At 45.8% G+C, this 25,896-nt stretch overlaps 1 protein-coding gene and 1 long non-coding RNA gene across 2 annotated transcripts in view; one reads left to right on the plus strand and one right to left on the minus strand.

Moving 5' to 3' along the window:
• The window catches only part of CRHR2 (corticotropin releasing hormone receptor 2), a 139,530-nt gene extending 128,740 nt beyond the window's left edge, over nt 1-10,790 (plus strand). Inside the window, 1 exon segment of the mRNA XM_066313866.1 lies at nt 10,604-10,790. Coding sequence (XP_066169963.1) covers nt 10,604-10,744 — 141 coding nt within the window. The 3' untranslated portion in view covers nt 10,745-10,790.
• The window catches only part of LOC136358081 (uncharacterized), an 829,601-nt gene that overhangs the window by 482,855 nt on the left and 320,850 nt on the right, over nt 1-25,896 (minus strand). The gene's annotated exons all lie outside the window — the stretch shown is intronic.

Genomic DNA, 25,896 nt, shown 5'->3' on the forward strand with positions numbered 1-25,896 from the left:
CGTGGAGCTATAACTTCCTTCCGTATCGGAAGTGAACTGGTGGTAAGCTTCCGGTTTGCTATGCTTTTTCCCCGGACTCCGCCCCCGTCCCGCCTTCGGCGGGTGGGCTCGGATGTTCCCTCTGCTTTGACTCCATTCCGCCTCCCGCGCCCGGCCCCCCCCCTCCGACCGGGGGTGACGCTGGCGCCTTGCGCGGGGGTTGTCCCACGTTTCCCCTTTTTGCTCGCCCCTGCCCTTGGTAGATGACACCGGTAAGGGACCTTGTCCGCGTGTTCGCCCCCCCCCCGCTCTCCCGCGCATGCGCCATGTAGGTCGGTGGCTCCGGAATTCCTCCGACCCCCCACGCATGCTCGGTCGCGGGGTTTTGCACTTCCGGGTTCGCATCGCCACGTGGCGCCCTTCCCCGCTCGCGCTCCACGTGGCCGGCGCCATCTTGGCCACATGGCGGGGGGGGGTAGCGGCGATTGGTCGCCCCGCCCCCGCGCCGGACCGTCGGCGCCATATTGGCCATATGGCGGGGGGTGTATGCCCTCCGCGGCGATAGCCAATCTCTCTGCGTCTCTCGCCTGCCGCGCTAGTTCTTCCCAGACAGACCGTGCACATTCCTCCGCGCGGCCGCGCTGCGTCTCCGCGCCCGGAGAGGCTGCCGTTTCGGACCGTGCCGGGGAGCCGCCGCTCCGCGCGGGCGGCGCCGCCGCCGGTCCTAGCGCCGTGCCGCCGCACGGATCCTGGTCGCGGCAAGGAGGGATTTTCGGGGAAAACGCGGTTTTTTCGGGGGTGTTCGGATCTGGGGTCTCTCGCGGGGGGACCCGGGGGTTTTCCGCGTGCTCCGCGGCTTTTATGCATGTATTTTTGGAGGGGGATGAGGCGTCTGACTCCCGCTTTTCCCCTGGGGTCTCTGCTGCACTGCACCCCCCCCCCTTCTCTTCCGGGGCTTCTCCGGAGGGTCCTGCGCCCCCTCGGTCCCCTTTCCCCGGCTGCTTAGCCGTGAATAAACACGTTTTTGCAGCGTTCCAAGCCTCCTGTTCTCCATTGCTTTTCGCAACACTTTTTCAACTTTTCCCCATGCTTTTAAAACTTTTCCGCTGCCGGTGGCTTTTGTATCTTCCGCCAGGGCAACTGTATATTTCTCCCACCCCTCTGAATTTAATATGTCTATAGGGCGTGAAATCGCGCCTAGATCCGTTAACCTTGCAATAGCAAGAAATAAATCTTTTTTGTCCCATGCAATTCCTGAGTGGATTGCTAATTTACTCACGACCAACTTCACGGGGTCCATGTTTCTCCCGCGGGGTCCTGGGGCGTCCCCCTTTTTCTTCTCCTCCTCAGGAGTTCGGACCGGCCGACTCCTACCCGCTGTGCCTTTCCAAAGCGTAGCTCCCGTCCTCCGAGGTAATCGTTCCCGGGTTTACGGCACCACTTGTAGCAGTTCGCTGTTTTCTGCCACAGTGGAGGCTCTGGTATCTAGGCCTACAGCACGACTTCCACTTTACTTTCATGAGTGGGTCGGGTCTTGTAACAGACGCATGGTACCAATATGGCAGACGGTTACAAAAGACGTTTATTAAGTAAAAAGTTCAGGTTTTATACTTCTTATCTACTACTACGTCAAACAGGATATTGCCACACCTCCTGGGTTAGTAGTTGGAGTGGAAAAGTACTGGCACATGTTAGTAGAGGGTCTACATTCCTTTCCAGGGGTATCTTATCTCGAGAGGGGGATGGGGCTTGCTCTCCTCCTCACCGTTACAGTCCGAGATCTTCCGGCCGCCTGTCCCTTATCTAACCACAACAGAGCTGGCAAGACTTGGACTCTGATCCTTATGGATCCCTTTCCAAACTGAGATATTTTGGGATTCTGGGATTCTCTTCTATGAAGTTTCTGTCCCTTTGAGTTCTGTCTGTGAAGTTTGGAAAACGAAACAGCTGAGAGTTTGTTTTTTTTCCTCTGCAACTTCCATTGATTTAAACCAACATACCTTGAGATCTAACCAAAAGTGCCACCTTGGTAAACACCTGATACCACCATAAAATGTCCTGATTGTCAGTGATTTGGTCTCACAGATCACTGAAGGAAGAAAAAAAAAAAAAAAAAGTGAAGCCATTAAATTGCAGTCCATGCAAAGAATTTTAAATGGCACGAGTTTATTTCCTTTGGTTTTGAGTGGACATTTGCCCTGGGTCTGCAGTCACCTCCCGTGCCCTCATTTCCATAGAACAGTGTTTCACACAGCTCCAGGACTGGCTTTCTTGGCTGCAGTGAGACGGGTGTGTCAGGCCCCTCAGCAGGAGATAAAAAATCAGTAAATCAAAGAACCAATCTAAGATCAAGTTCAGCCATTAATCACACACTGCCATGCCCTCCACTAAACCATGCTCCCACCTACAGCTTTTGGACACTTCCAGGGATGGGGATTCCACCACTTTGTCAGCCCGTTTCAATGCCTCACCACCCTTTCAGTAAAGAAATTGTTCCAGATATCCAGTTTAAACCTCCCTTGCTGCAATTTGAGGCCATTTCCCCTTGTCCTATCACTTCTGAGGTGGAAGCAGAGCTCAGTCCCTCCTGTCAGGGAGTCGTGCAGAGCCACAAGATCCCCCCTGAGCCTCCTTTTCTCCAGGCTGAGCTGCTCCTCATCAGATTTGTGCTCCAGACCCTTCCCCAGCTCTGTTCCCTTCCCTCTTTCCAAGCCAACACTTTATACACAAATTATTGCAGCGAATCCACGGAGGACAAGCGGTTTAGCTTAAAAGTTTACAGCTTTTTTTATGTTTTATTGCTTCTGAAAAGTTCTGAAGCTGTTTTGAATGAAGTGTGTGTGCCACGGGTGGACACAAGGGGCCGTTGGCACTTGACTCATTAATTTGTTTAGAGACCTTATGGACAAAGAGTTCTCTTTTATTTGGACACAGAGAAACACTAGAGGGCAAAAATATGCAAATTTTATTTAATTCGAGTGGAAAAGAGCATCTCTGGACTTCCAAGAAAATTGACAATGAGAGGTTTCTGAGAATTTGAGATGTTATGAGAACTGGCATAATGAAAAATCTGTATGCATTTATGTTAAATGCCACTTCAGAAGAGTGAATGCAGCCTGTGAACTTCTTTTTCAATGACTGCAAAAAACGAGATGCTCCTCCAAATTTTTTCAGTTGATTTACAGACTGAAGTTAATTTCAGATAACACTGGATTAAAGAAAAAAGAGGGGGTTAGGATAGAGTTTTTTGGAACAAGGATAGACTTTACAAGAGCATGTAGTGACAGGACAAGGGGGAATGGCTTCAAACTGAAAGAGTGCAGGTTTAGATTGGATGTTAGGAAGAAATTATTCTTTGTGAGGGTGAGGAGGCCCTGGCACAGGGTGCCCAGAGAAGCTGTGGCTGCCCCTGGATCCCTGGAAGCATCCAAGGCCAGGTTGGATGGGGCTTGGAGCAACCTGGGATAGTGGAAGTTGTCCCTGCCCATGGCAGGGGTGGGATTGGGTGAGATTTAATGCTCCTTCCAAGCCAGGCCATGCAGTGATTCTGTGATTCTGTTAATGCCTTGAAACTGTGCTGGAGGAATGCATTCCCACCCAGCTCCTGCTGGAGAATTGTCACTGCAGGTCAGTTTTTCCTTTCAGTTCTTTAGTGTGCACCTTCTGCTCGGGGGGAAGATGGGTACAGCAGCCCCAACATTTCTCTTCTACCTTTGACTGATTCCAGACAAAGCTATTTTAGAGAAAGATGGATCTTCCATCCAGTTCCCTTCCTGGTGTCGTGTCTACCTTTTAGCCAGACCTTAACAGTGATGGTTTTCTCCTGAGACAAACTGAAGTATTTCAGAGAGAGGAATGAGTGCTTTTATAGTGTTTCATATCCCAGTTAGGGCTGGCTCCACTCCTGCTACCTCAGCAATGATGATGGAGACAAGAGAATAACAGAGGAATAAGAATCCCTGCCTCCAGGGATCATTTATCCTTGTTACTAAGTGCTTCATGCAAGTTCCAATTACCACCTGAGATCCCTCAGGGAGTTCTGTGATCCTTGGGAACCTTACCAGCCATGATGGGAGATCCCAACACAGCCATCCCAGAGCTGGGGATGGAGGTGACAGTGTTTGAGAACAACTCATATCTGTAAAAGGATGGTGCTTGATGAGGGGCTGCTCAGGGAAGAGCAAGCTCCACTCTGAAACTGAATGAAGGGAACAAGGCAGATCCTGATTAAACAGGAAAGAAAAAATATAATAGTGAGGATCTTTAAGCACTGGAAGAAAAGCTCAAAGATGTTTTGAGATCTCTGTCCTTGTTTGTGCTCAAAATTACTTGATAAGACCCTGACGTAATCTCAAAACTGGATAAAACCACTGTGCTGGATGTGTTCTGATCATGGAATGGGACCAGAGGTTTTCTGATGTCCCTTGCAACATTAATTTTTCTATAATTCATGAGTTCTGTGTCCACAATAAAGTACCTGTCCTTCATTTCTATCCATATCCTCCTGGATGGATACATAACCAGCCAGACCTGAGTCTGAAAACATCCTTTTAGAGCCTGAATTCTTAGCTCAGACTCAGATTCAGTGTTATCTGACCAATATCAATAAACATCTATGAAATGACATTTAAAATGGAAAGCAATTAGCTGGCTTAGAGAGAAAACATCAGAGAGGAATAGATCAGATGCCACTGTAAATTATTCTCACAACAAGGTGCGAGGCAGGGATAAATATGTTTCATTTTTTTTCTGTTGACCCTTTAGCCAAGCACCATCTGTCTCTCAAAATCTATTAAACTCAAAGTGGCTTTCTTTGATCTGATCATCTTGGGAGGCTGTTCATTAGATCTGTCAGCTCTGAGTCACCCCTGGAATGGTTACTCATCCCCCTGCCCATCAGCACAGGCAGGCTCCACATTATTCATCCCGAGCCCAAAGGACATGTATTAAACATTCCTTAAAACCTCTGAATAAATATGAATATGGAGGTGGACTAGAGGGCCAAAGTTCAGTTCCATCTGCTCTGAGGGTCCTTCCCCATCCCATTTTCCTGCTCATTACATCACTGCTGATGTGAGAGTGACTCCAGAGCACCCCACAACAAAACCACAGGGGCTTGAGGTGGGCTGGGTGCACCCTTGGCCTCCTTCTGCTGTGGGTAGTTCTGGTCCTTTGTGGCCCAGAAGAAAAGAGCAGAATTTGTTTCCGCACCAAAATGTGTGGCAGATCTTTATGACAAGTCAGAATTGTTGCAGCTTCTTGAACTGTTATTTATGATAACAAAATTGCGCTGCTGTGGTCTTAGAAATTAACCTTGGCATCCCAGGCTGGCAGGTGCTGTGAAAATACCTCCAGATTGTAAAGAATTGCTGCCAAAGACCCTGGGAAAAAAACAATAAAAAAGGGGCATTGCAGACCAATTAAACAAGATGATTTTTTTTTTTAGGCAGAAAAACAACGCCATGACAATGTTCCATTAATAGTGGTGTGATGTAGGGAACCTGTTGAAACAAAAGCCAACCTTCTACCCAAGCTTTGGTTTAGTTTCCTTTGAGCCTTGCAGGTTGTTTTGACTACATCCCTTCCTGACCTCGGCAGGATTAACTGCTGATAATGGCATCTTTCTGGGGGTGTTCAGTTCAATATTTTGTGTGATGGTAACATGAGCACCCTTGGCCTGAGGGGTTGGGTCTGTGAGAGCCCTTCAAAGCCCCACCAGCAGGGTAGATACAGGTGCAGTTGCTCAGTGCTGTAGTTTAGTTATTAAAAACATGGATGAAGACATTCCTGTCTCTGGGAGCATTAGAATTCCTCACTTGGAGATCCACAAGTCTCTCAGCCCAGGGGTCTCTGTGCTTAGGCCACTCTGTGTCTTTGCTTCAAATCATTCTGTGCTTAATCCTTCTGAAGTTCCATTTAAGGCATCACCTTACATTTATTTAAGTTCTGTTAAGTAATGGATGGGAAATTCAAATCTTGAACACCTAATACATGCACATAAACAACTGAGCTTATCACCTTCAGCTTCCTTTATAGGCAGTGATTCACACAAATGAGGGCAGATTTCAACTGAACTATTTTAGTTGTCTCTTTTTAAAGGTGTTGCCAATACTTCAGGCTTTACTAAGTCTCTACTGGACACAGAGAGAGGCCAGGACTTCAAAAATCTCGTGGAAGGGAATTTCACTGCAGAGGGAGGCACGGTGAGACCAGTGCCTTGGAATTTGAAGATCCATTTTGCTGATCTGGACATTGCTTGGAAGTCTCTCTTCCAAGGGACTTGTAGCTTACAAAAAGATTGATTCAATCATCAGCCTTTCAGAGTTTGCACCACTGTTGAACGATGTTTAAAGTCCAGAGTTATTCTCCAGTCACCTCTAACTGCAGCACAAGGATCTGAAACAGCACAAAAGGTGCTTAAATAGAGGTGGAAGTTGTTGAATTCACCACTGCAACCTGTTTTCAGAGAAAAAAAAAATCAATCTGTTTTAAAGTCCGTCGAGATCTATGTAAATCTTCCTCATTTAATTAATTTGCCTTCTTATCAGGATTTCTGGAAATAAAAGGGGGCATTTGAGCAAAGCAAGAACTTAATCAGTCATGGACTATTGAACACCATGAATATACAGATTGGGTATTAGGATGAAATTCTCCTCTGTGAGGGTGGTGAGGCCCTGGCACAGGGTGCCCGGAGAAGCTGTGACTGCCCCTGGATCCCTGGAAGTGTCCAAGGCCAGGCTGGACAGGGCTTGGAGCAACTTGGGATAGTGGAAGGTGTCCCTGTCCATGGCAAGAGAGTAGAATGAGATGATTTTTAAGGTCCCTTCCAACCCAAACCATTCTGGTTTGATTTTTTGTATTGTTTATTATTTTATATTTTACAATGTTTTCTGTGCTTAGCCAAGATTTGAACAGCAATTAGGACTCTTGTTGCAGTGGGATGTTGCAGCTTTTTATACAGAAAATTACGTTTTCTGTAAAAAAAACTTGTTTACAGTTATGTTCTAATGTTTGTTATTTATACTAAAGGGGTTAACTCTACTCTAACTCAGTCTTTTTAAACTACTTTGTGCCACCATCACCAGAAGATGGAGGCCAGGGGAGAAGGAGGAAGAATTCAGGGCACTACTTTAAATTTTTCATTTTGTCTTTCATGTACTTATATTCTAAAAACTCAAAACTACATCATTTTTTATTTTGTGCTAAGCTAAACTGTTGTTTTCACACCTTTGTGGTTCATAATTCTTCTCTCAATGTTGGAAGCCATTCCCATGGGCTGAAGTCAAAAGCTGTGTCCTCCTCGGCTCTGTGCCAGGGTCTATTACCCCCTGTACAGCTCCAAGACCCCCCTGTACAGATCCCAAACCTCTCTGCTGAGGTCTGTGGCCTTCCAGGGTGCCCAGAGGAATGCCCTGGACTCCAACACATCACTGCTGATAATACCCAAAGTTCCCCTTGTCCATGGTTAAATGGGGCTTAAAACAACCCTTTACTTTTGGAGGATGCAGTGAAAATAAGTACATTAAAGACTAAAAAATATCCAGAGTTAGATATCAATATTGTCCGAACTTACCTAAATTTATAATCCAGACATCTTAAATAGAGCCGGTTGTCTAGACTCCTTTTATAACCAATTAAAGGAAGCAGGTGTTTTTCATCTGACCACAAAAGAGCTGGCCAAATTTGGACACCTGCTTTAGAAGGAGATGAGTCATCTCCTTTGACCTCACTGACTGGTTCCTTCTTGGTCAGGAGGAGATCTATAGGTCAATGTTGAGGTGCAATGTCTATATTACATTATTTATAACCCCTCTTGATAAAAAAAAATGTGGTTTTGGTAAAGGAGGCCCTGGCTTGATACAGAAGTTTGATGTAACAATGCTTCTGTCAAGGCTCACCAGTGTCTTGGTTTAGATGGATAAATATTTGTTAGGAAAGATTGGAATTCTTTTTGGAATGTAAGCCACCCTCCCTTTTTTTTTTTTTTTTTTTTTTTTTCAAATTATTAAAAATTTGCAATTAAAAGGCTGTCAGGCAAAGATTTTGGGAATAGGTATAGCAGTTCTTTACTAGGGATATAAAAATACAAATGTTGTAGTACAGGAGAATAAGCAAACAAACAAGAAATCCTAGAAACCCCTGACAGAGTCAGAAATACAACCTGACTCCCTGTTGGTCAGGGTGTTGGAAACAAAGTCAGCCCTCCTGGAGTGGCAGATGTGGTCCTGTTGGAAGCTGAGATGGTCCTGTGGAGCCAAAGGGTCCAGAGATGGGTCCAGTCTTCCTTTGGGAGTCCCGTGGGAGCACTGGATGTCTGGTGACACTTGTGGCTGCTTTTTATCTAGGTGAAGATGGTTTGGCTCCTCCTCCCTGGGTGGAGCATCTCACAATGGGGTGATGTAATGTGTGATGTCATTGGTGAGCTTTAAGGGTCCATTAACAGGAGATATCTCCATGGGGGTAGTGGAAGAGTGAACAGAGATAAGAAACACTGCACCATCTGATAAGCAACTCTGCTCCACCCGGATTTTAACAGCTGGCTTTCTATCAGAGAAGGCAGTTGTCCCCTCCTTAACAGATAAAAAAAAAAATCTCCCCAACCAGGTTTCGGCCACCTCTTTAAGTATCCAACACTTGTTCTCCTTGGTACCTTATGGGGAAAAAATTCTTCAGAGTGAAAAAAGAACAAACCTAACCCCCAACAACGAGATTTCAGGTTGGCAGCAGAACATCAGCATCCTTTCCAAGTGTCATGAATACATCAGGCTTTGGACTCTCCAGGAAGCTGGGCCCAGATTCCTCTCGCCTAATTATGTAGGCTTATTTATCTCCCTGGATTCGGGGTCTGAATTGCTTTCTTCTCTACAGTAAGCAGATATCAAAAATATCCAGAAATCGGTCCAAATGCTTCACACCAGGTTATAACTTTGAGTCTTCTCTGCCAGAGATTTGGTTTATTTTAGGAGTATTTCAAGCTTTCCCTCCCACTGTGTTTGAGGTTTAGGTTTCCTTTCTCTTCTTTTTCTCTTGCTTATTAAAATATATATTTGAGCCAGAGTTCCTGTGCTCTCTCTATGCTCCATGAAAAAAAAAAAATACACACTTTAATTCAAGGTTCATCTGACCTGTTGGTCAGCACCTGCTCGATGACCTTCTGCTGATGTGGAGCAACTTCCACTGCCTCCTGCACGAGGTGCTCGCAGGGGCTGGGTCAGCTGTGCCTGTGTTGCTTGGTTAGATTCCCTGTGCTTCTTCACAGCCCCTGGGATTAGGCTCTCCAAGAATTCCAGCAGGTCTTGGACAGACCTCGGATGCACCATCCATCAGGTCCAGTCCTCCTGAGGGCTTGATTCACTTGCAAATGTTCAGGCTTTTTTTAAATGCTCTGGTATCTAAGATCAAGATCAAATACCAAGATTTATCTTGGTATTTAAGATACCAGATATGAGACATGAGGTGAGTAAAAACCATGGTTTTTTTCCCAAGGCAAGTACTCAAAAGAATATCAGTGAATTAGAAGCTCCCATTCAGGCATCTGAATCAGTCCCTGTGATGCCTTGAGAGGCTACTTGGAAGAGAGGCTGGACAGTGTTAAGGGAATAAAGTAGGTTCATTAGTTATTAAAAGGCATTTAAAGGATACACCTTGGACAATAAAATAACCTGGCCATGGCTCCACCCAAGATGAGCACCCGGTCACGAGTTTTAACACTTTCATAAGTTTTGGTCCATTTACATGTTGGGGTTAATTGTCCAGGGACAGGTTATGAAGTCCCATCCTCCCAGATTTCTCTTCTCAATTCGCTGTTGTTTGTTGGGCCTGAAGCTGCAGCAATGTCATTGGTTCTAGGGCTGGAAAAGGATTGTTTTGTCTGGCTAAGCTGTGAAGAGAACTTGATACCACTTTATATGAAGTTCAGAGTTATATACCAATGCAGTACAGGATCTGGAAAATACAAAAACTAAAACTTAAGGCATCATTCCCCCCCTTTAGAGGCTTAAGGCATCACCTGTGAGTTTCAGTGCCTTGACAATATTGTCTCAGCACTGTCCAGCGTCCCTTTACAGAGGACACCTGAAATTCTCTCTCCATCTTCTCTCCTGTATGATACTGAGTAGCATGTGGCCAGAGGGTAATAAGCCACGTGCTAATATATCAGTCTCTGAGGGTCCAGCCTTCTGCAGAGAATTGGCTATAATTAATTAGTGAGACTGCTTTTTGGAGGTGTTTTGTAAATCAGGTTTAATAAAGAAAAATATCAAAATAGCAAACATTATAGAAAACAAATAATAAGCTGCACACAGGTGCCTGAGAAATCTCTTGCACCTTGCTAAGACACCTCAAAAAGCCTCTCACTTGCTTAGTGCTCCTTTCTAAATACTGAGTGTTGTAGGAGGGATAACCTGGCTTGCAGCCAGTAAGATCACCAAGAGGCTTTGACTTACACTCTGAGAGCCCAGTCCATTCCCTTGTGCTGGCACTGACCCAATTACAATGAGAAACCCACGGCATTTTCCAACTAAACTTCCTAACATGTCTGAAGACAAACCAAAACTCTTTCCCTGTTCGGAAACACGTGCTGGGGGTTTGGGGGATGCTTCACCACACCTGTGTCTTTCCCCAGGTCCGCTCTGCCGCCAGGAAGAGGTGGCACCGCTGGCAGGACCACCACTCCCTGCGGGTGCGTGTGGCACGAGCCATGTCCATCCCCACGTCCCCCACCCGGATCAGCTTCCACAGCATCAAGCAGACGGCGGCCGTGTGACCGCCCCAGGGATGGGGACACCGCCTGCCACCACCACCCCGTGGCCTTCAGATCCTCACTGCTGCCCCAAAGCCCCTCTCTGAAAACCCTCCTCCTTTGTCCTCACTGGTCTCTTCTCACCGAGGGGTCCATCCTCTCTCATCTCCCACATCCGTGATGCTGCTTTGAGGCGACCGGGAAAAAGCCTCCTGGAGTTGGTGGTGGTAAAACAGATTCAAGGAAGGAACGAGTTCAACCCTGACTGCATCCTGTGGAAGTTCACAATGCAAAGTTTAAAACAGCACACTGGCAGGAATAATCAATTTTTTTCCTCCTTCCTTTCTTTTTTGTTGTTGTTGTTTATTCCCCCTTTCGTATCACGGTGAACAAAGACTATTTTTAACACACTGCCCATCTCACCCTGTACATCGATTCCCAACGATTTCCACAGTTTGGTGTATAATAGCCCATCCCTTTCTTGTTTTCTTTGTAAAAAGTTTCTTCTCTGCAAAACTGTAATTTGAGAACTTGTGGCAGCAAGAGAAAGAGCGTCTGAAAGGTGGTGTGAAAAGCCTGAATTTATCTGCCTTCCCCATTTCTCCCTTGGACAGACTGGGGATTGTCAGGGCATCGCTGGACTGTTCCACACAGGGCACTTTGCCTGGCAAGCACCATGCCCTGCTCTTACACAGATTTTCAAAGGACAGGAGTAGCTCTAAGTACCTCTACAAAATACTCTCATTCCTCTTAGCCCCACGCTTCCAGCACAATGTAAGTGGAGAGCCTTTGGAAAGTGTTGTGGTTTTGTTGTTTTTTTTTTTCAGCTGAGAGGATCGGGGTGGGGATGGACAACTTTTCTGGGTTTAAAAAACACAAAAGGGAAGCACTGTAAAGATAATAATGATGAGAAGAGGATGTTTGCTTTCTGAGGATAATGCTACGTGCTGCACAAAGGTATCTCTTGAGCATTTTGAACTAGAGCAGTTGTATCTACCAGGCTTTTTATGTGATGTTCAAAAATACTGTATATTTTCAATAATAAACACTACTCTGGGTTGGTTTCAATAAAACCAGGCATCGTTTTCTTTACTCTGGAAAGGAAGAGGACACCTGTCTTGAGAGTGGTTTTGTAGCTAAGATCAGGGAAGGAAATCCTGTTTGATAATGAGCCAAGAAGAAGAACAACGTCGTGATAAAATCCTAACAAAGGGGGCATCTAAATGCAAGAATTACCTCCCTTCTCAGCTCATGGTATTACATTGGATCCCTGTCCCTCTGCGCTCTCTCCACTGGGTTTTGCCACAGCAGTAAGAAAAACGTTGTGTTGTATATTCTCCATCACCTGCATCTCCACAGAGCTGGAGTAATTTGCTCTTTCCATTTTTATCAAGCTTACTCTGAACTTTCTTCAGATGTTTTATAGGACTTCTCAGCACGAGCTCGATTTAAATCTCCAGATTTATGTTGCTCTAGTTTTCAGGGGCTGGAAAATCTCTTGGAAAACACTGTTAAAAATCCCCTGCTTTTGGGGAGTGTTGGGGGGAATTTCTGTCCTAGCAGCTCAGTCATATTCAACTTTGAGCTTGCTGGCAATGAACAGCAAATCTAAGTAAACATTTTGTAACTTCTCCCTCTCATGACTCATTTGGATCCGTGTGCCTCAAAGAGATAACAGAGGGAGGCAGGAGATTTGAGTGCCTGATGAGAGAGGACCAGGTCAGTGCTTTTATCCATCACAGTGGCAGTGCACAGCACCTGGCACCTTGTGTTTGATGGGAGGGACACATCTACAGGTTAGAAATATGTACAGGGAGTGTCTCTGTGTTTGCTCTGGCTCTGGGCCATGCTGGGATGAAAAAGGGATTTGCAATGCAGCAGATTCTGTCAGAAATTGCAGGTTCTTGTTGCTGCCAGGAGTGTAGCAGGCAGACATGGAGCAGGTCTGAGTTGAGAAGAAATTTGGTAGCTGTAGCAGTAACTAATGGTTAACTCTGGCATCCTTTAGAGCTTAGAGTTTGCCTCAGTGAACCACTGGAATATATCAGTGCCAGGGCACCCACTTGGTGCCAGTGTTTTGGGCTATTGCTGCAATGCCCCTAGTTTCACTTACAGTAATATTCACTGGACATTTAAGACCAATAATTAGGTGAAGACAATTAAACTTGGTCTGTGTCTTAGTCAGGTGGTTGATACCCACCCAAGGAAACTGTGCAGATTGAAGGAAATAAAAACAACCTTTTTGACTCTGCAAGCTCTCACGCACAGGACTTTGGAAGAAGTTCCCAGTTGACTTTCCTGACAGCAGTGGCGCTGCTCCTGTCTCTGCTGCACTGGCTGGTCCCACAGGTGGAGAGCAAACATCTGTCACCTACAGCTTTTGGCACATCCAAGCTGGGATGACAAATCCTCACCTTTCCTGGGAACACCAGCCAAAGTAGCTGCTGATGCCATCCCAAGGCGTGAGGCTGCTCATGAAATGGATTCATTTGAGTTTAGCTCTCTGGAAATCAGCCCAGGAGAAAAACACCTGCAAGCAAAAGAGATAAGCAAGAAGTTCCATTTTCCCTGGGTAGCCCTTGATAAAAATGCTGGAGGTGAGCCACACACCCTGATGTCAAGAAGAACATTTCTGAATTTTCACTGAGTGATGTTCATCTTGCCTTTTAACACTAAATTAATGGTTTGATGATTATCCAGGATGCCTGTGACCAGAGCTACTGAGACGTTCCCCAGATGTCCTGGGCAGCAGAGGGGAGTTCCTTGGCCTTGTGTGCCCTCTCCTGAAGGTGAGGACTTGGCTGAGGAGCAGCAGTGTGGAAAAGCACCCAGGGAGCTCATGGATGCTGAAACCAACCCAAACCAGGTGTGTGACCTGGCAGCAAAGGTCTGGGGTGTTTCGAGGGAAATGATTATTCCCTTCCACTTTGCACTCCTTAGACCACAGCCAGATGCTGTGCCCAGTTTGGTGACCCCAGTACAGCAGATAGTAATAAACTAAAGCAAGATCAGCCACAGGAACACCAAGATGCTCAGGTCTGGAGCACTCTCCATGTGCAGGGATGCAAGAGGACTCGTTTCAGAACAAAAAAATGGATTTTTGATGGAGTTAACAACAGCCTGCCAGTTAAGGTCAAGGTTGCTGACAGACCCAAGCCCTTCACAGCGGTTTGAGGCAGGAGGACAACAGGCAAACTAACAAAAGGCCAGATAAGATACAAGGAGAAAGTTTTTCCTCATAAAGACAGTTAAGCAGTGGGAGAGATTTTCCAGTGAGGGTGGAAAAATTTTCAGAGGTTTTCAAGACCCAGGTGGAGAAAGCCCTGAGCAACATTCTGAGCCTGCTGTGAGTAGGGAGTTTGGACTGGAAACCTCCTGAGGTGCCTTACAACCTGGATTATCCCATCGTCCTAGTACTGATATTGTCAGTCGTGCCTCTAAGACAAGAAGAGTGGGAAGAGTGAACATGATCAGGGTTTGGCTGCTGCCTCTTTTTCGTGTGCACCTCAGGGGTTTTGGAAACATGCTCATGTCTGCTCTCTTCAAAAGAAGCTTCTTCCTTTGCTGTCTCCTGCAGGAAGGCAAAGATTAATAAAGTCACATCTCTTTAGGGAAAACTCTCCTCTTTACTTTGTGATGCCTTTTAATGCCGTGTGTCCCTTTCAACAAAATAATCATTTATGGCACGAGTCTGGGATGATTCAGATGTAGCTTTTGGATCAGCAGGAACAGTGTCAGCTCAGCTGTGCCAGGAAAATGGTGGTGGATCTGTTGGACTGACAGCATCTGTGCGTGTGTGTGTCTGTGTGTGTTTATGCACACGTGTGTGCGTTTGAAGAAAGTGGATCAAATCACTCTGGATTTACAGTTTATTGTGTAGGAGGAAAACAAAGCTGCTTGTATTCAGTGAGTCATTATGGGAATGAACAACTCTGAGCACTCAAGTGCTTGAAACAGGACTCTCCAAAACTCTTCCAGGAAAATGTTTGCAGTGCTGAGCGCTGCAGACCACGTGTGTGCCAACTGGTGTGGAGCAGCAAGTGCAAGCTGACTTTGGATCTGGGCTAATTGCTTCCCTCTGGCACTATTTAAATCTTTAAATCCCTACTTCCAGCTTGCAGTGGTGACAGCTGTGCTGCAGTTACTGGGATGCAGGAGTTTAGGATTGGGTTTGGGTGGCATCACTGTGCATGTACAGGACAACCAGGGGATTGGGGCCTGAACACGGGCTGTGGAATGCTCAGCTCCAGCTTCCAGCAGAGCATCACACCCTGGGGATGTGCTCTGCACTCAGAGAAGGCCGTGTGCTCAAGGAAATGTGTCTGGGGTGGACAAAACAAAACAAAAATGAGTCTGGGGTGTACAAAACAAAAATGTGTTTTGAATGCTCCACTCAGGACAGTGTGGGGCAGGAGCAGAGAGGAGCTGGGAAGGGTCAGAGCCATGTTCTGACCCCCCTGGTCTCTGGTCAGACTCATTTTGTCATTGGTACCTACTCCTGCAGACAGCCACCACAAGGCTCTTCTCTTAGTCTATGGGGAGAAAAAAAAGCAATTTGGGGATTACAGTCCTCTGAGTACTGAGTATCCCTACCCTATGGAAATTATATGATTGTGAAGGTTTCATGTAAATCCTTCAAATTTTCATAGATTAATTCACTTTATTCCTTTTCTCATGTATGTCTTCCACAGCTGGAATAAGCATCTCAGGAGAAACTTTTGGAGAAGAGGTAATACTTGTAAATTTACTGATGGTAAAATACATGGTTAAAACAAAAACCTGGATCACCTGGATAATCCAGTTGGGTACTACATTGGGTTTATAAATTTCTCCACTTGCTAAGCAAATCCTTCTGGTTGGTGTAATTACCACAGACCAGTGCCATGGTGACCTCGTGCTCTGAGGGGCCAAAGCTTTAAAGAAGAAAAACTCAAACTTTAATGAGTTTCCCAGATGCTAACGAGGCAGCCAGCCTCCAGGAGGGCTGTGTGTGCTCAGCACCATCCAAAAGCTGGGAAATGACCCTCTGCACTCCAGGGCTCCTTGTCAGAAGCTAAAACCAATTAATTGCACTCTGCTGATTGGCAGGTGCCAAAGGAGTGATTCAGTCTGCTGAGGTGGGAAGATGACAAATTACAGCGCTGCTGGCCAGGTCACAGGGAGCAGCACCCTGCCAGGGAGGAGACCTCAGGGTTGTGTTCACTCCTGCCCTGTGCAGGGAACAGTGGTTAACCTGGCTCATCCCGATCCTGGCTGACCACAGCCAGCCTAAAAGTGCCCTCCCACGGGAGAAATCCTGCAAGTCCCTCAGCTGCCTTGCCCGGGGTTTGGTGGTTGACTCACTGTGACCTTTGCTGGTTGCTGACTTCCAGCCCAGCAGTTCAGCCAGAGGCTGATGGATCAGCAGTCCTGGCACAGGAGGGATCCCCTCGACCTGGGAATCGGGGATTGCTGCTTCCCAGCAGGACAGAAAAGCTGATTATGTGTGCAACAAAGCAGTGCTGGCCACAGGGGCAGCCCAAGCTGCTGCTGGGGGAGATCTGAGGTTGGCATGGCTCCCTGCAAGGCTCCTTGTCCAGCAGCCAGGCAGGGCTTGGCCTCAGTTCTGTAAATCACAGGAGAATTTGGGTTGGAAGGGACCTTTGGAGGTGATCTGGTCCAACCCCCTGCACTGAGCAGGGACATCTTCAACCAGGTCAGGTTGGTCAGAGCCCTGAGCAGGTATCTGTGCTCAGTTACTTCAGAAACACCAATTAAAGGATTAAAGAATCCTCTCTAACAAAAGGATTGCACAAGCTTTTGGAGAAAAAAAACTCAAATACAAATCAAAGAATTACCCCTTCCCTCAGTGCCTGTCCACAGAGCAGCTCACACAGTGTGGGCTCTTCTTGCAGTGTGCAACACCAAAATGCATAAAACCCCGTAACGAACCGACAGCTTTGCACAACTCAACCCACATCTGAAACCTGGTGTACCCGTGGATTTCTGTTGAAAGTATTGTCATACTCAAAACATGTCAGACTTTATCAATACCCTCACATGTGCTTGTGTGGTTTTTAGTGTATATGAACTTCTTTGACATATTTCTGACGGATCTTGTGCAAATATCACAGATCCATGGAATCCCAGAACGGTGTGGGTTGAAAGGGACCTTTTAGATCATCTCATTCCATCCTCTGCCATGGGCAGGGACACGTTCCACTAAAAGGAAAATACTCAGTGCTGAGTTTGGAGTAGGAGAGGGATGTTTCACTGGTCCTGAGCTACATCCTGTGCATGAAGCTGCATTGTCTGCACAAAGCAGCTCAACACAACCATCCACTAAGTTTGCTTGAAGGTTTTGTTTTACCTTTGCTGATGGGCATTTTCTCCTTTTAATAAAATTACTCGTTTTGCATATTTTGCACACTCACTGAGAAAAATCTGCACCCAGCAATATTCCTCCACATTGGTGCTCCAGGCTCACCTTCACCTTGTTAAAAGCAGCTGCCCCTCTCATCCTCATGGTTTTCCCTTTCCTGGTGTGCACAGCTTTCAGTATGTGCACATAGTCACTTTGCTCAGCACTGACAAGCATTTGGAAGTTGCTTGCAAAGCAAAAAAAAAAAAAAAAGAGAGAGAGAAAAAGTTGCACAAAAACATTTTCTCAAAGCTGCCAACATCATAAATCTTTAGGAGCCGTGCAGTTCCCTCTCCTGCTGAACTCATAAAGGCAGGGATGTAAAAGCCAGCAGCTCCAATGTGCAGCCTCTCTCCAACTCGCTGTGCTCCCAGGGATTGGGAGGAAAGCCTCGAGGCTGTGCAGCCCCACAGCTCATCGTGTGCCTCCTTCCATAAATCAGCCATAAATCAGTGACAGGAGCTCCCAGCCACGAGATGTTTGTGGTTCACATGGGACGGGCTCCTTGTGAAGGATTGGAGCAGTCCCGTGTGCAGCACGAAGCTGAAATTCTGGGCAGTCAGAGTCAATTAAAAACCATCAGACCTCCTAGTCCTTAGTCCAGGAAGTGAGGATCAGATGTTTTTCCCTGTCACTGACACAGCAGCATCTTTCTGGGTGGCGCTACTCATCAGTCGTTCATGAATGAATCAACAGGCTGAACAACCCAACTGCCTCAGCTCGGTTATTTTACTGTTCCCAGGCACTTTTATTGGCCCAGCGGTGTGTGTACCGCTGGAGTAGGCACATGGATCCCATCTGGGCCCCTGCTGAAATCAGGAGACTTTGTTTGCCAGGACCAGAGTAACATCTGCATCCAGAATCCGCGTGGAAGACTCACCTCAAACCCTGCGGAGATCACGCCAAATGTGCAGCTGCTGCCACACACAGAGTATTTGGAGTGTGGGATTCAAAACAGGCTTTCAAAAGGTGGGGGTTTCCCCCAGATTTTTTTCCTTATGACAGTTCCACAGGATTCTGGCCCACCTCTGTCCCAAGTTAAGGAGAAATCTCAAATCTGCTGCAGGAGAAGGTACCAACACCTCAATTCCTGCCCCTCTCCCACAGACAGCTGAAGCTCCCACCTCTCCATCAGGATTCACCTCGCTGAGAAGGACAAGACCAGGATGAGGTGTCCTCATGTGTGTTTCCTATGTCCCCTGTTTTGTGGTAGGACTAAGCTGAGAGGTGTAAAAAAAAAAAATAATAAAATAGAGACAGCAAAAGCTATAAAATAATGGTAATGCACACAAAGTGCCAAGGAAAACATTCCCAAGTCACAGTGCAGTTTCTCACAGCAGAACTGGTCTTGGCTGGAGAGCTGAAGGAAGAAAAGTCCATCAGAAGCAACTCTGTGGCTTTCCTGACTCAGCATTGGGACTGGGATGTGCCATAACCCCTGGGACAGGCACATGGCTGGAAGGAAGTCCCTGCTGTGGAGATAGAGATGGGAGCATGTTGTTTTTTATCTTCTTTTTGCCAGGGTGGGGATTAAATGCACGAGATGGTGTTTCTTGTTTGGACTCAGATGTTTATTAATTCTTCTCTATATCACAGTCTCACAAACTGTGAGTTCTACAGCACTACAAGCTAACAAACTGAAAAATGGAGCCATATCTCTCTCTCTACAAGGCCTTTTAAAGATAAAGTGTCCAATTAAGAAATGACACCTAAATTATTTTTATTTTAACCCAATAACCAACCACCCTTGGCCCACAATGCAGATTTTTCTACCCAATTACAAAACCTCACCCAGAGGCATGGAGAAGAAGGTGAAAAAGGACTCAGCCTCCCAAATCCTCCATCTTGCTTTACATATATAACTATATTCTAAACCTTAACCTCTAAGGTTTCCACCCTGTGGTATCACACACTTCTATCCAAACCCCACACCCACAATCCCAGGGTTGTCACTCAATTTTGGGAGCCTTTTCCAAGGCCTCAGGTCAATGCAGTGTTTGCCTGGGGGTCAGTGCCTGTGAGCACAGAAAGCCTGGAATTCTCAGTGCCCAGGGTTCCAAGAGGAGCAGCCAGTGCTCCCACCCCCAGCAGTCCTGGGATGCCTCAGCCTGGTGAGCCACATCTGGGTGGGGATGGCTCCTGTCTGCCCAGCCAGGGTAACCAGCAGATCTTACAAACACGGAAAACTCCTCCTGTGAGGAAAGGGTGAGAGAATTGTTCAGCCTATTTGTAGCATTTTGGAGAAATCAGTGAGTTTAACTGACTCAGGGTCATTTCATACTTGTCTAATTTCACAACAACAGTCAGGAGATTTCAGCAAGTGCCCAAGTTTGAGATGCAGAAGATCCTCACATCCCAGGACTACAGCATTTTCCAGATTTCTTTTTTCCTTTCTCTACTGATCAGGAATATATGATTAAATATCACTGTATAATCAATCCATCAACAGGTTTTTCAGACTCTGATAATCTACCCAGAGAAGTTCAAGGCCAGGCTGGACAGGGCTTGGGGAGCAACCTGGGATAGTGGAAGGTGTCCCTGCCCATGGCAGGGGATGGAGCTGGATGAGCTTTGAGGTCCCTCAAACCATTCCATGATTCCAAGACAGTGATGAAAGAGGCATTAATTGTAATAAAATTTTCCACACTCGTTTTCTTTGTGCTGTTCCTGGCAGAGGGGGTGTGCAGACCTGATTGATTGATTTTTAAGCAGCCTAAAAGCTCTTCCTCCAAATCCCCAGGCTGAGAGCAGCCTGGGTGAGAATTGTAGGGACCTAAGTTCTTGTAGGAAGGTCACGCCAGGGTTTTAACAAGCTCCCAGCAAGGTTTGCTTCTCCAGAAAACTGTTCCCTTCTTATGGAAAGGTCTCCTTTGCCAAAATGTAACCTGTGGTAAAGCACCTCACACCTGAGCAAGTGTTTTCTGTATAGGGAAAGGTTTGAGACTCACCCCTTGCATTTCTAACGAGGTAAAGAACTCAGAAATGTCTTTGCTGTCCTGACAGTGACTGTCTCAGTGCCAGGAGAGAGGAGCCTGTTGGATCTTGTCACCACCTTCAAATCCCAAACCTCTTCCTATTGGCAGCAAACCAAATTGTCCCTCCTAAAACATTCAGTGTTTAGGAAGGAGCACAAAGGAACTAAGAGGCTTTTTGGAGTGTTTCTAGCAGGGTGTCAGAGGTTTTCTCAGACACCTGTGAGCAGCTTTTCTTCTGTTTTCTCATTTATTTTGGGGTGTGTTATTTTTCATTTATTTAACCTTTTACTTTACAAAGCACCTCTGAAGAGCAGTCTTGCTCAAATTATTTTAAGCCAATCTGCAAGGGCTGGACCCTCAGAGATTAATACATTTACAGGTGGCTCATGACACTCTGGCCAGGTGTTAAACTGTATCATGAACCCTGGATGAGATCTCAGACATTTTTTCCCAGTCCTTGTTCTCAGCACATGGGAGAGATCAGAAACGTGGACACTTTGAGATTAAAACTATGAATCTTCTCCACCAGCTTTTATTCAGACCTTTCCACTCTCAGGCACTGCTCTGTGGCTGAACCAGACCAAACCCAAATCACTCCAGGCTGCTGGCAGAGTCATTCCTGCTGCCACAAAGGGTGGATTTCACTCTCAGCCACTTCAGTGGGGAGAAGACAAAACCTGAAATCCTTTCCCTCCCCATGGCTACAGCAGCTCTGTCTGTCAGGGGTTCACTGGAAATCTGTCATTGCATCATAGCACAGATGAACCTCACCAGGACCATCTCAAAGGGAGAGAAAAAGTGGAAGAAAACATTTTGCAAGATGTTCATGAACTTGTTGGGAGAAGAGATTTCATTTTTATGTTAGTCTTCTAAACTTTTATCACTTTTGTCTTCTAAATTTTTATCCCTTTTACAATTTTTAATGAATATTAATCCAGACTTTGGAACAAAGAATGATTTTCAAAATGAAAAAGAAAAAAGAAAGGGAAAAAACCTGCAAAAATGGGCGTCAGGAATGTCATAACAAATTAACTTTTGGTATTAATAGCTTTTATCCCTTGAGAGTTTACAAAACAAATGGGTTCCATCAGTCAACTCTTCTTTCTTGTGCTTGCTGCTTTCTGGAGTTTGATCAGAAAATTCAAGGTCTCCTTTTTAATCTGAAGTTACTCTGTGATTTAGCCCTGTCTTAATTTTAACCGTGGCCAGGAGAACCTGGTTAACGTTAAAATAAAACCCTAAATAAATTTGAAGTGCAGATCTTGCGGTCTTCATTCAAAAAGTCTCAGTGCCACCCCCCAAGTGCCTTGATTTCCTCTTTCTTTTTGTCCTTGATGGATAGAATAAACTCCAATCAGTCACTTTAACCCCATTTTGTGTTATTTTTGGACATGGCCTTGATCAGTAGGTGACAGACTCCACCAGCTGCTAAAGGTACAATGAGGACACATCCTCTGGTGCTGGGTGAAAGAGTTCATCCCAGCTCCTGTGGCATGTCCATGATGTAGAAATGAGTCTTTGAGCTTCTCATTTAGCAAAAAGGAGAGGAAGAGGCACTGTGAGGCCACAGCTCACCTGTCCTCTCACAGGCAGAGATGAGATGAATTCCCCTTTTATTCCCACAGTCTGGACCTGCTTAAATCCACCTGGATTGTTTCACTGGAGTCTCACTTCACTTTTATTTGGGTCTAATGTGATGATGAATCACATCTATTGTTTTCCATGGAACTCCTCTTGGATCCAGAGTGGTGTAAGTGGGAGGAGAAAAGTGCTAATGATAATATTATCATCCTTCTAGGGGAGATCAGCTCCTGAATCAGACCGTCACTACAAAATTCATTTTGCCAACTTGAACATTGCAATATTTATTTTGTGAAGAGATTTTATGTGGGAGAAAGTACATAGAGAAAAAAAAAATTAAAATCTGTCCTCAATGGAAACAATGGGGTAAAGCAACCACTAACTAAAAAGAGAGAAGAAATCCCTTATTGTGGAGGGGAAAATGATACAAAATTAAATAGAATAGAAATGCAAATATTCAGCATCTTCATTATCTGCAGTTTCTTTTCCATTCACTTTCAGAGGAAGCGGCCAAGGAATATCTCAAGAGATCCTAAAGAACAGGAGTGCTGAGTGCTGCTGAGGGAATAAGAGCCTTGGACAGAGCCTGGGACCATTCCCAGTGGGAACTAGGCCTTTACAGTCTCTAACAGGAGCTGTGGAAGGAGGTGGAAGTCCCCACCAGAGGCAAATGTCACCCTCATTACTCTTCACTTCAACAGTTTTACTCCCTTATAACCCCCGTGAGTCTGCTGCTCTGATTTATAGCAGCATTCACCCCAAACATTCCCTGAACACCCCCAGGATTATTTCTGAAGATCTCTGGTGTGAACCACGGGGGAATTTGGTTGTGGAATCAGCTCTAATTTAAAGAACATAGAGGACCACAGGGAGATCTAGCACAGGAAATGCTCACTGTCCTTTTTTTTGTTGTTCTTCCACCCCATGCTCCAGTAAAACAAAGCAATTCCATGCTCTTTGGGAGCTGCCTCCTCCCTTATCTACATGTCTACATATCCATGTGCCTGAGGCACCAAGGGAACACAGAGCACACAGGGATAAGAAAATGCCAGGCTGGATGGGGCTTGGAGCAACCTGGGACAGTGGAAGGAGTCCCATGGCAGGGGGGTGGAACTGGATGTTCTTTAAGGTCTTTTCCAACCTAAGCCAATCTGGAGTTCTAGGATTTTAAATTGTCCTGGTGAGGCCATGGAGATGGAGGTACCACTGCAGGAATTCCTCTCTGCACAATTCCCTCTCCTGGGCTGGAAGAGACAAAGCAGAACACAAGTGAGCAACCACTGTAGGAGAATCCATGGACAGCAGGGACAAGGAATTCTGCTGACTTGTATATTCTGAACACGTGGGTTTATTGTAAGGGTCGTGGGTAAAAGGGCCTTGCCTTCAGCCACCAGCCTGGGCTGGAGGGAAGCCCCAAAGAGAGAGGGAGAGAGAACAGCAGAGTGAGAGCTGAGAGAGAAGGGAGTGAGAGAACAAAGGGCAGGGGGAAGAGAGCAAGAGAGAGCAAGAGTAGGGGGAAGAGGAAGGAAAAGAGAGAGGAGTTAAGAGTTAAGAGGAGAATTAAGAGAGAGAGGTCCTTGTTACAATCCATTATATCTCCTTTTGTGATGAATATTCTAATTTACAGTGACCAACCAACACAAGACACAAAACCCTTTAGAATCTACATACAACCTGTAAGAACTACTACATTACCATATTGTGTTATATTTTAAACTCTAAAAACTACTCTTTAAACTTCTGTTTTGCTACATTGACCTTTGGATCCCTCAGCCAGCAGAAAGGTGTTGTTCAGTCAAAAGGGATTCTCCTTCAGCCAGCTAGGCTGTTGTTTTCAGGTTCTATAGTAACTAAGACTCAGTATCCTACAACTCAAAGTCAGCTTTCATTTCTATTTTGATTATAGGTTTCATATTTTCAGAATCTTTTTCTAAGTAATCATATTTATAAAGTTTCCCTGATTTAGCTTCTCCAACACACCACAGCAACTCAAGCACTTCTTAGTTTTTAATTTTTTAAATTTTTTTTTTTGTAAGAAAGCAGCAACAGAGTGTAGAGTGAAGCCAAGTTTAAGAAGAAGTCAGAACAAAGAGGTGACCTTGCATTTCATCTCTGATTAATGCAGGTTATTTATTGTGAATAGCACCACTAGAGACTGTACCTTGTGCTTCAGGCACTCTTCTGTCTATAAATAGACAGTGCCCAAGGCTGTTTGAAAATATATATTAAAAATGAAGAAATAAACCATCCCAAGAGATCATGTTTTGGACAGATTAATCCAAGGGCGATTTCCACTAGAGCTGAGGTCATAGAAAAGAAATACACTGAGATTTAGAGGTGTGTCCTGCCTCATGCCAGGATGCTGAGATTCCTGGTGTCCTCCTGGAGAAAAGCAGTGTCTGTGGAGAGATCTGAGATGATCTCTGTATTGCAGGTGACTTACCCTGAGCTGAATTCCCACCTGGAACTGGGGACTCACTGGATCTGAAGTACCTCAGGTACTGGAGACCTCTCCATGGAGCTGGGAGATAGGACAGGTAAAGGCAGCTGGAATAACCCAGGTGGGCTTCCCTGGGGCATAGAATCATCAAATTGTAGATTAATTGAGGTTCAAAAGCCTTTCAGTGCCAGGTCCACTGCTAGACCATGTCCTTAAACACCTCCAATAGCAGGAGATGGTGTCTGGGCAGCTGGATCAGGACTCACTGCCCTCACTGTAAAAATCTTCTTTCTGATGTCTACTTAACCCTACCCTCTTTCAGTGTGAAGCCATTCCCTGTGTCCTGTCCCTCCAGCCCTTGTCCCCATCCCTCTCCAGCATTCCTGAGCACCCCCAGGCTGGCTCCAGAGGTTGTCAGATGGATTTTCTTGCCTGGTCTGTTTCTCCCCAGCCCACACGACCTACTCCCAATCCAGCTGAGGCTCCAAGACATTTATGGAGCACAATTCTGGGATAAAAGCAGCATGGCCTGCTCTGAAACAGCCCAGCTGATACACACAGGCAGCATGTGCCAGAAAACTGGGTCTAACAGCAATTTTCTTACATAAAAATGTTTTGCTGATTTCGGGCTACAATAAAAGGAGGGGAAAATAGTCTTGAAGGCTTCTTTTTCCTGTTAATATCTCCAGTTGAGGAGTGCTTTGATGCAGCCAAAAAACTGCTCCTGAAAACACATTTTCCCTGAAGCATCAACACACTGTGATCTAAAGGAAGAGGGCAAGAGTTCTCAGCAAAAAAATCCCAGCCTCTTTAGGTCTGACAGTACGTGCAATTTTAAATCCATTACCCACCAATCTCCCAGCTGTGCTTCTTCCACCACTTTTTCCAACAAAAGTCTCATATCAAAGGCTGGCAGCTGTCATAATGCTTTGATCCACCTTCAAATTGCCATTCTGGATTTAATATGGCATTGTTAGCTGAGTCAAAGCAAGAGAAAGTTCTCTAATTCCAGCATTTAACAACCTTTCTGTCTGCTAGCCATCCTCAGCCATGGGGGAACAGGGAAATGTCCATCTTGGGTCTGTGCTCCTGTGCTCTGCCATAGGCACTGGCCTAATCTTTGTTTTTCAGGCAGAAAAGTAAACTCACAACCCAAAAGTAAACACAAGCCATACTCTGAGACTGTTCCCTGACTCATTTTTCAAAAGTAGGAGCCAAACAGCTTTGACAAGAGACTCCTGTTCACTGCAAGTGAAGGAGCTGCTGAAGACAGAGCCAAGGAGCCTGGAATAACCCATGTGCCATCAACACCCACTTCAGGGAGACCTACAGTGGCACCTTTGCACCTTGCAACAGTGATGGAGTCTGCATTTTCCATGACATTTTCCCTGTGCAGGAGGAATCAGGAGCCCAGAATTAGCTTCGTGGAAGCTTTGGCTCAGTGTCACTCCACTCACTCACGTGCACAACTCCAGTTTGCAGGGCACGCCCTTGGCAATCCCAGCAGAAACGTTTGGGATTCAACAAGCTTTCCAAAATGAGCAAACTCACTTCCCCACCTGCAGGGGCCATCCCCTGCCCAAGCTGTGAGTGCTTTATTTTTGGAGTAAAGTAATACTTGTGTAGCTTGCAACAGCTCCAACACAGCATGGAAAAATCCTGCTTGTTCAAGCACCTTGTTCTGATGTATGAAAACAGACAGGGCATCTGTAATCCTCCCTGGGAGTGGGAAATGTGTAGGAAACAGGGACCATGAAAGGAAATCCTGAGGGGTTGTGCT

This window comes from Sylvia atricapilla, chromosome 1 (assembly GCF_009819655.1).
Source record: "Sylvia atricapilla isolate bSylAtr1 chromosome 1, bSylAtr1.pri, whole genome shotgun sequence".
Classification (NCBI taxonomy): Eukaryota; Metazoa; Chordata; class Aves; order Passeriformes; family Sylviidae; genus Sylvia; species Sylvia atricapilla.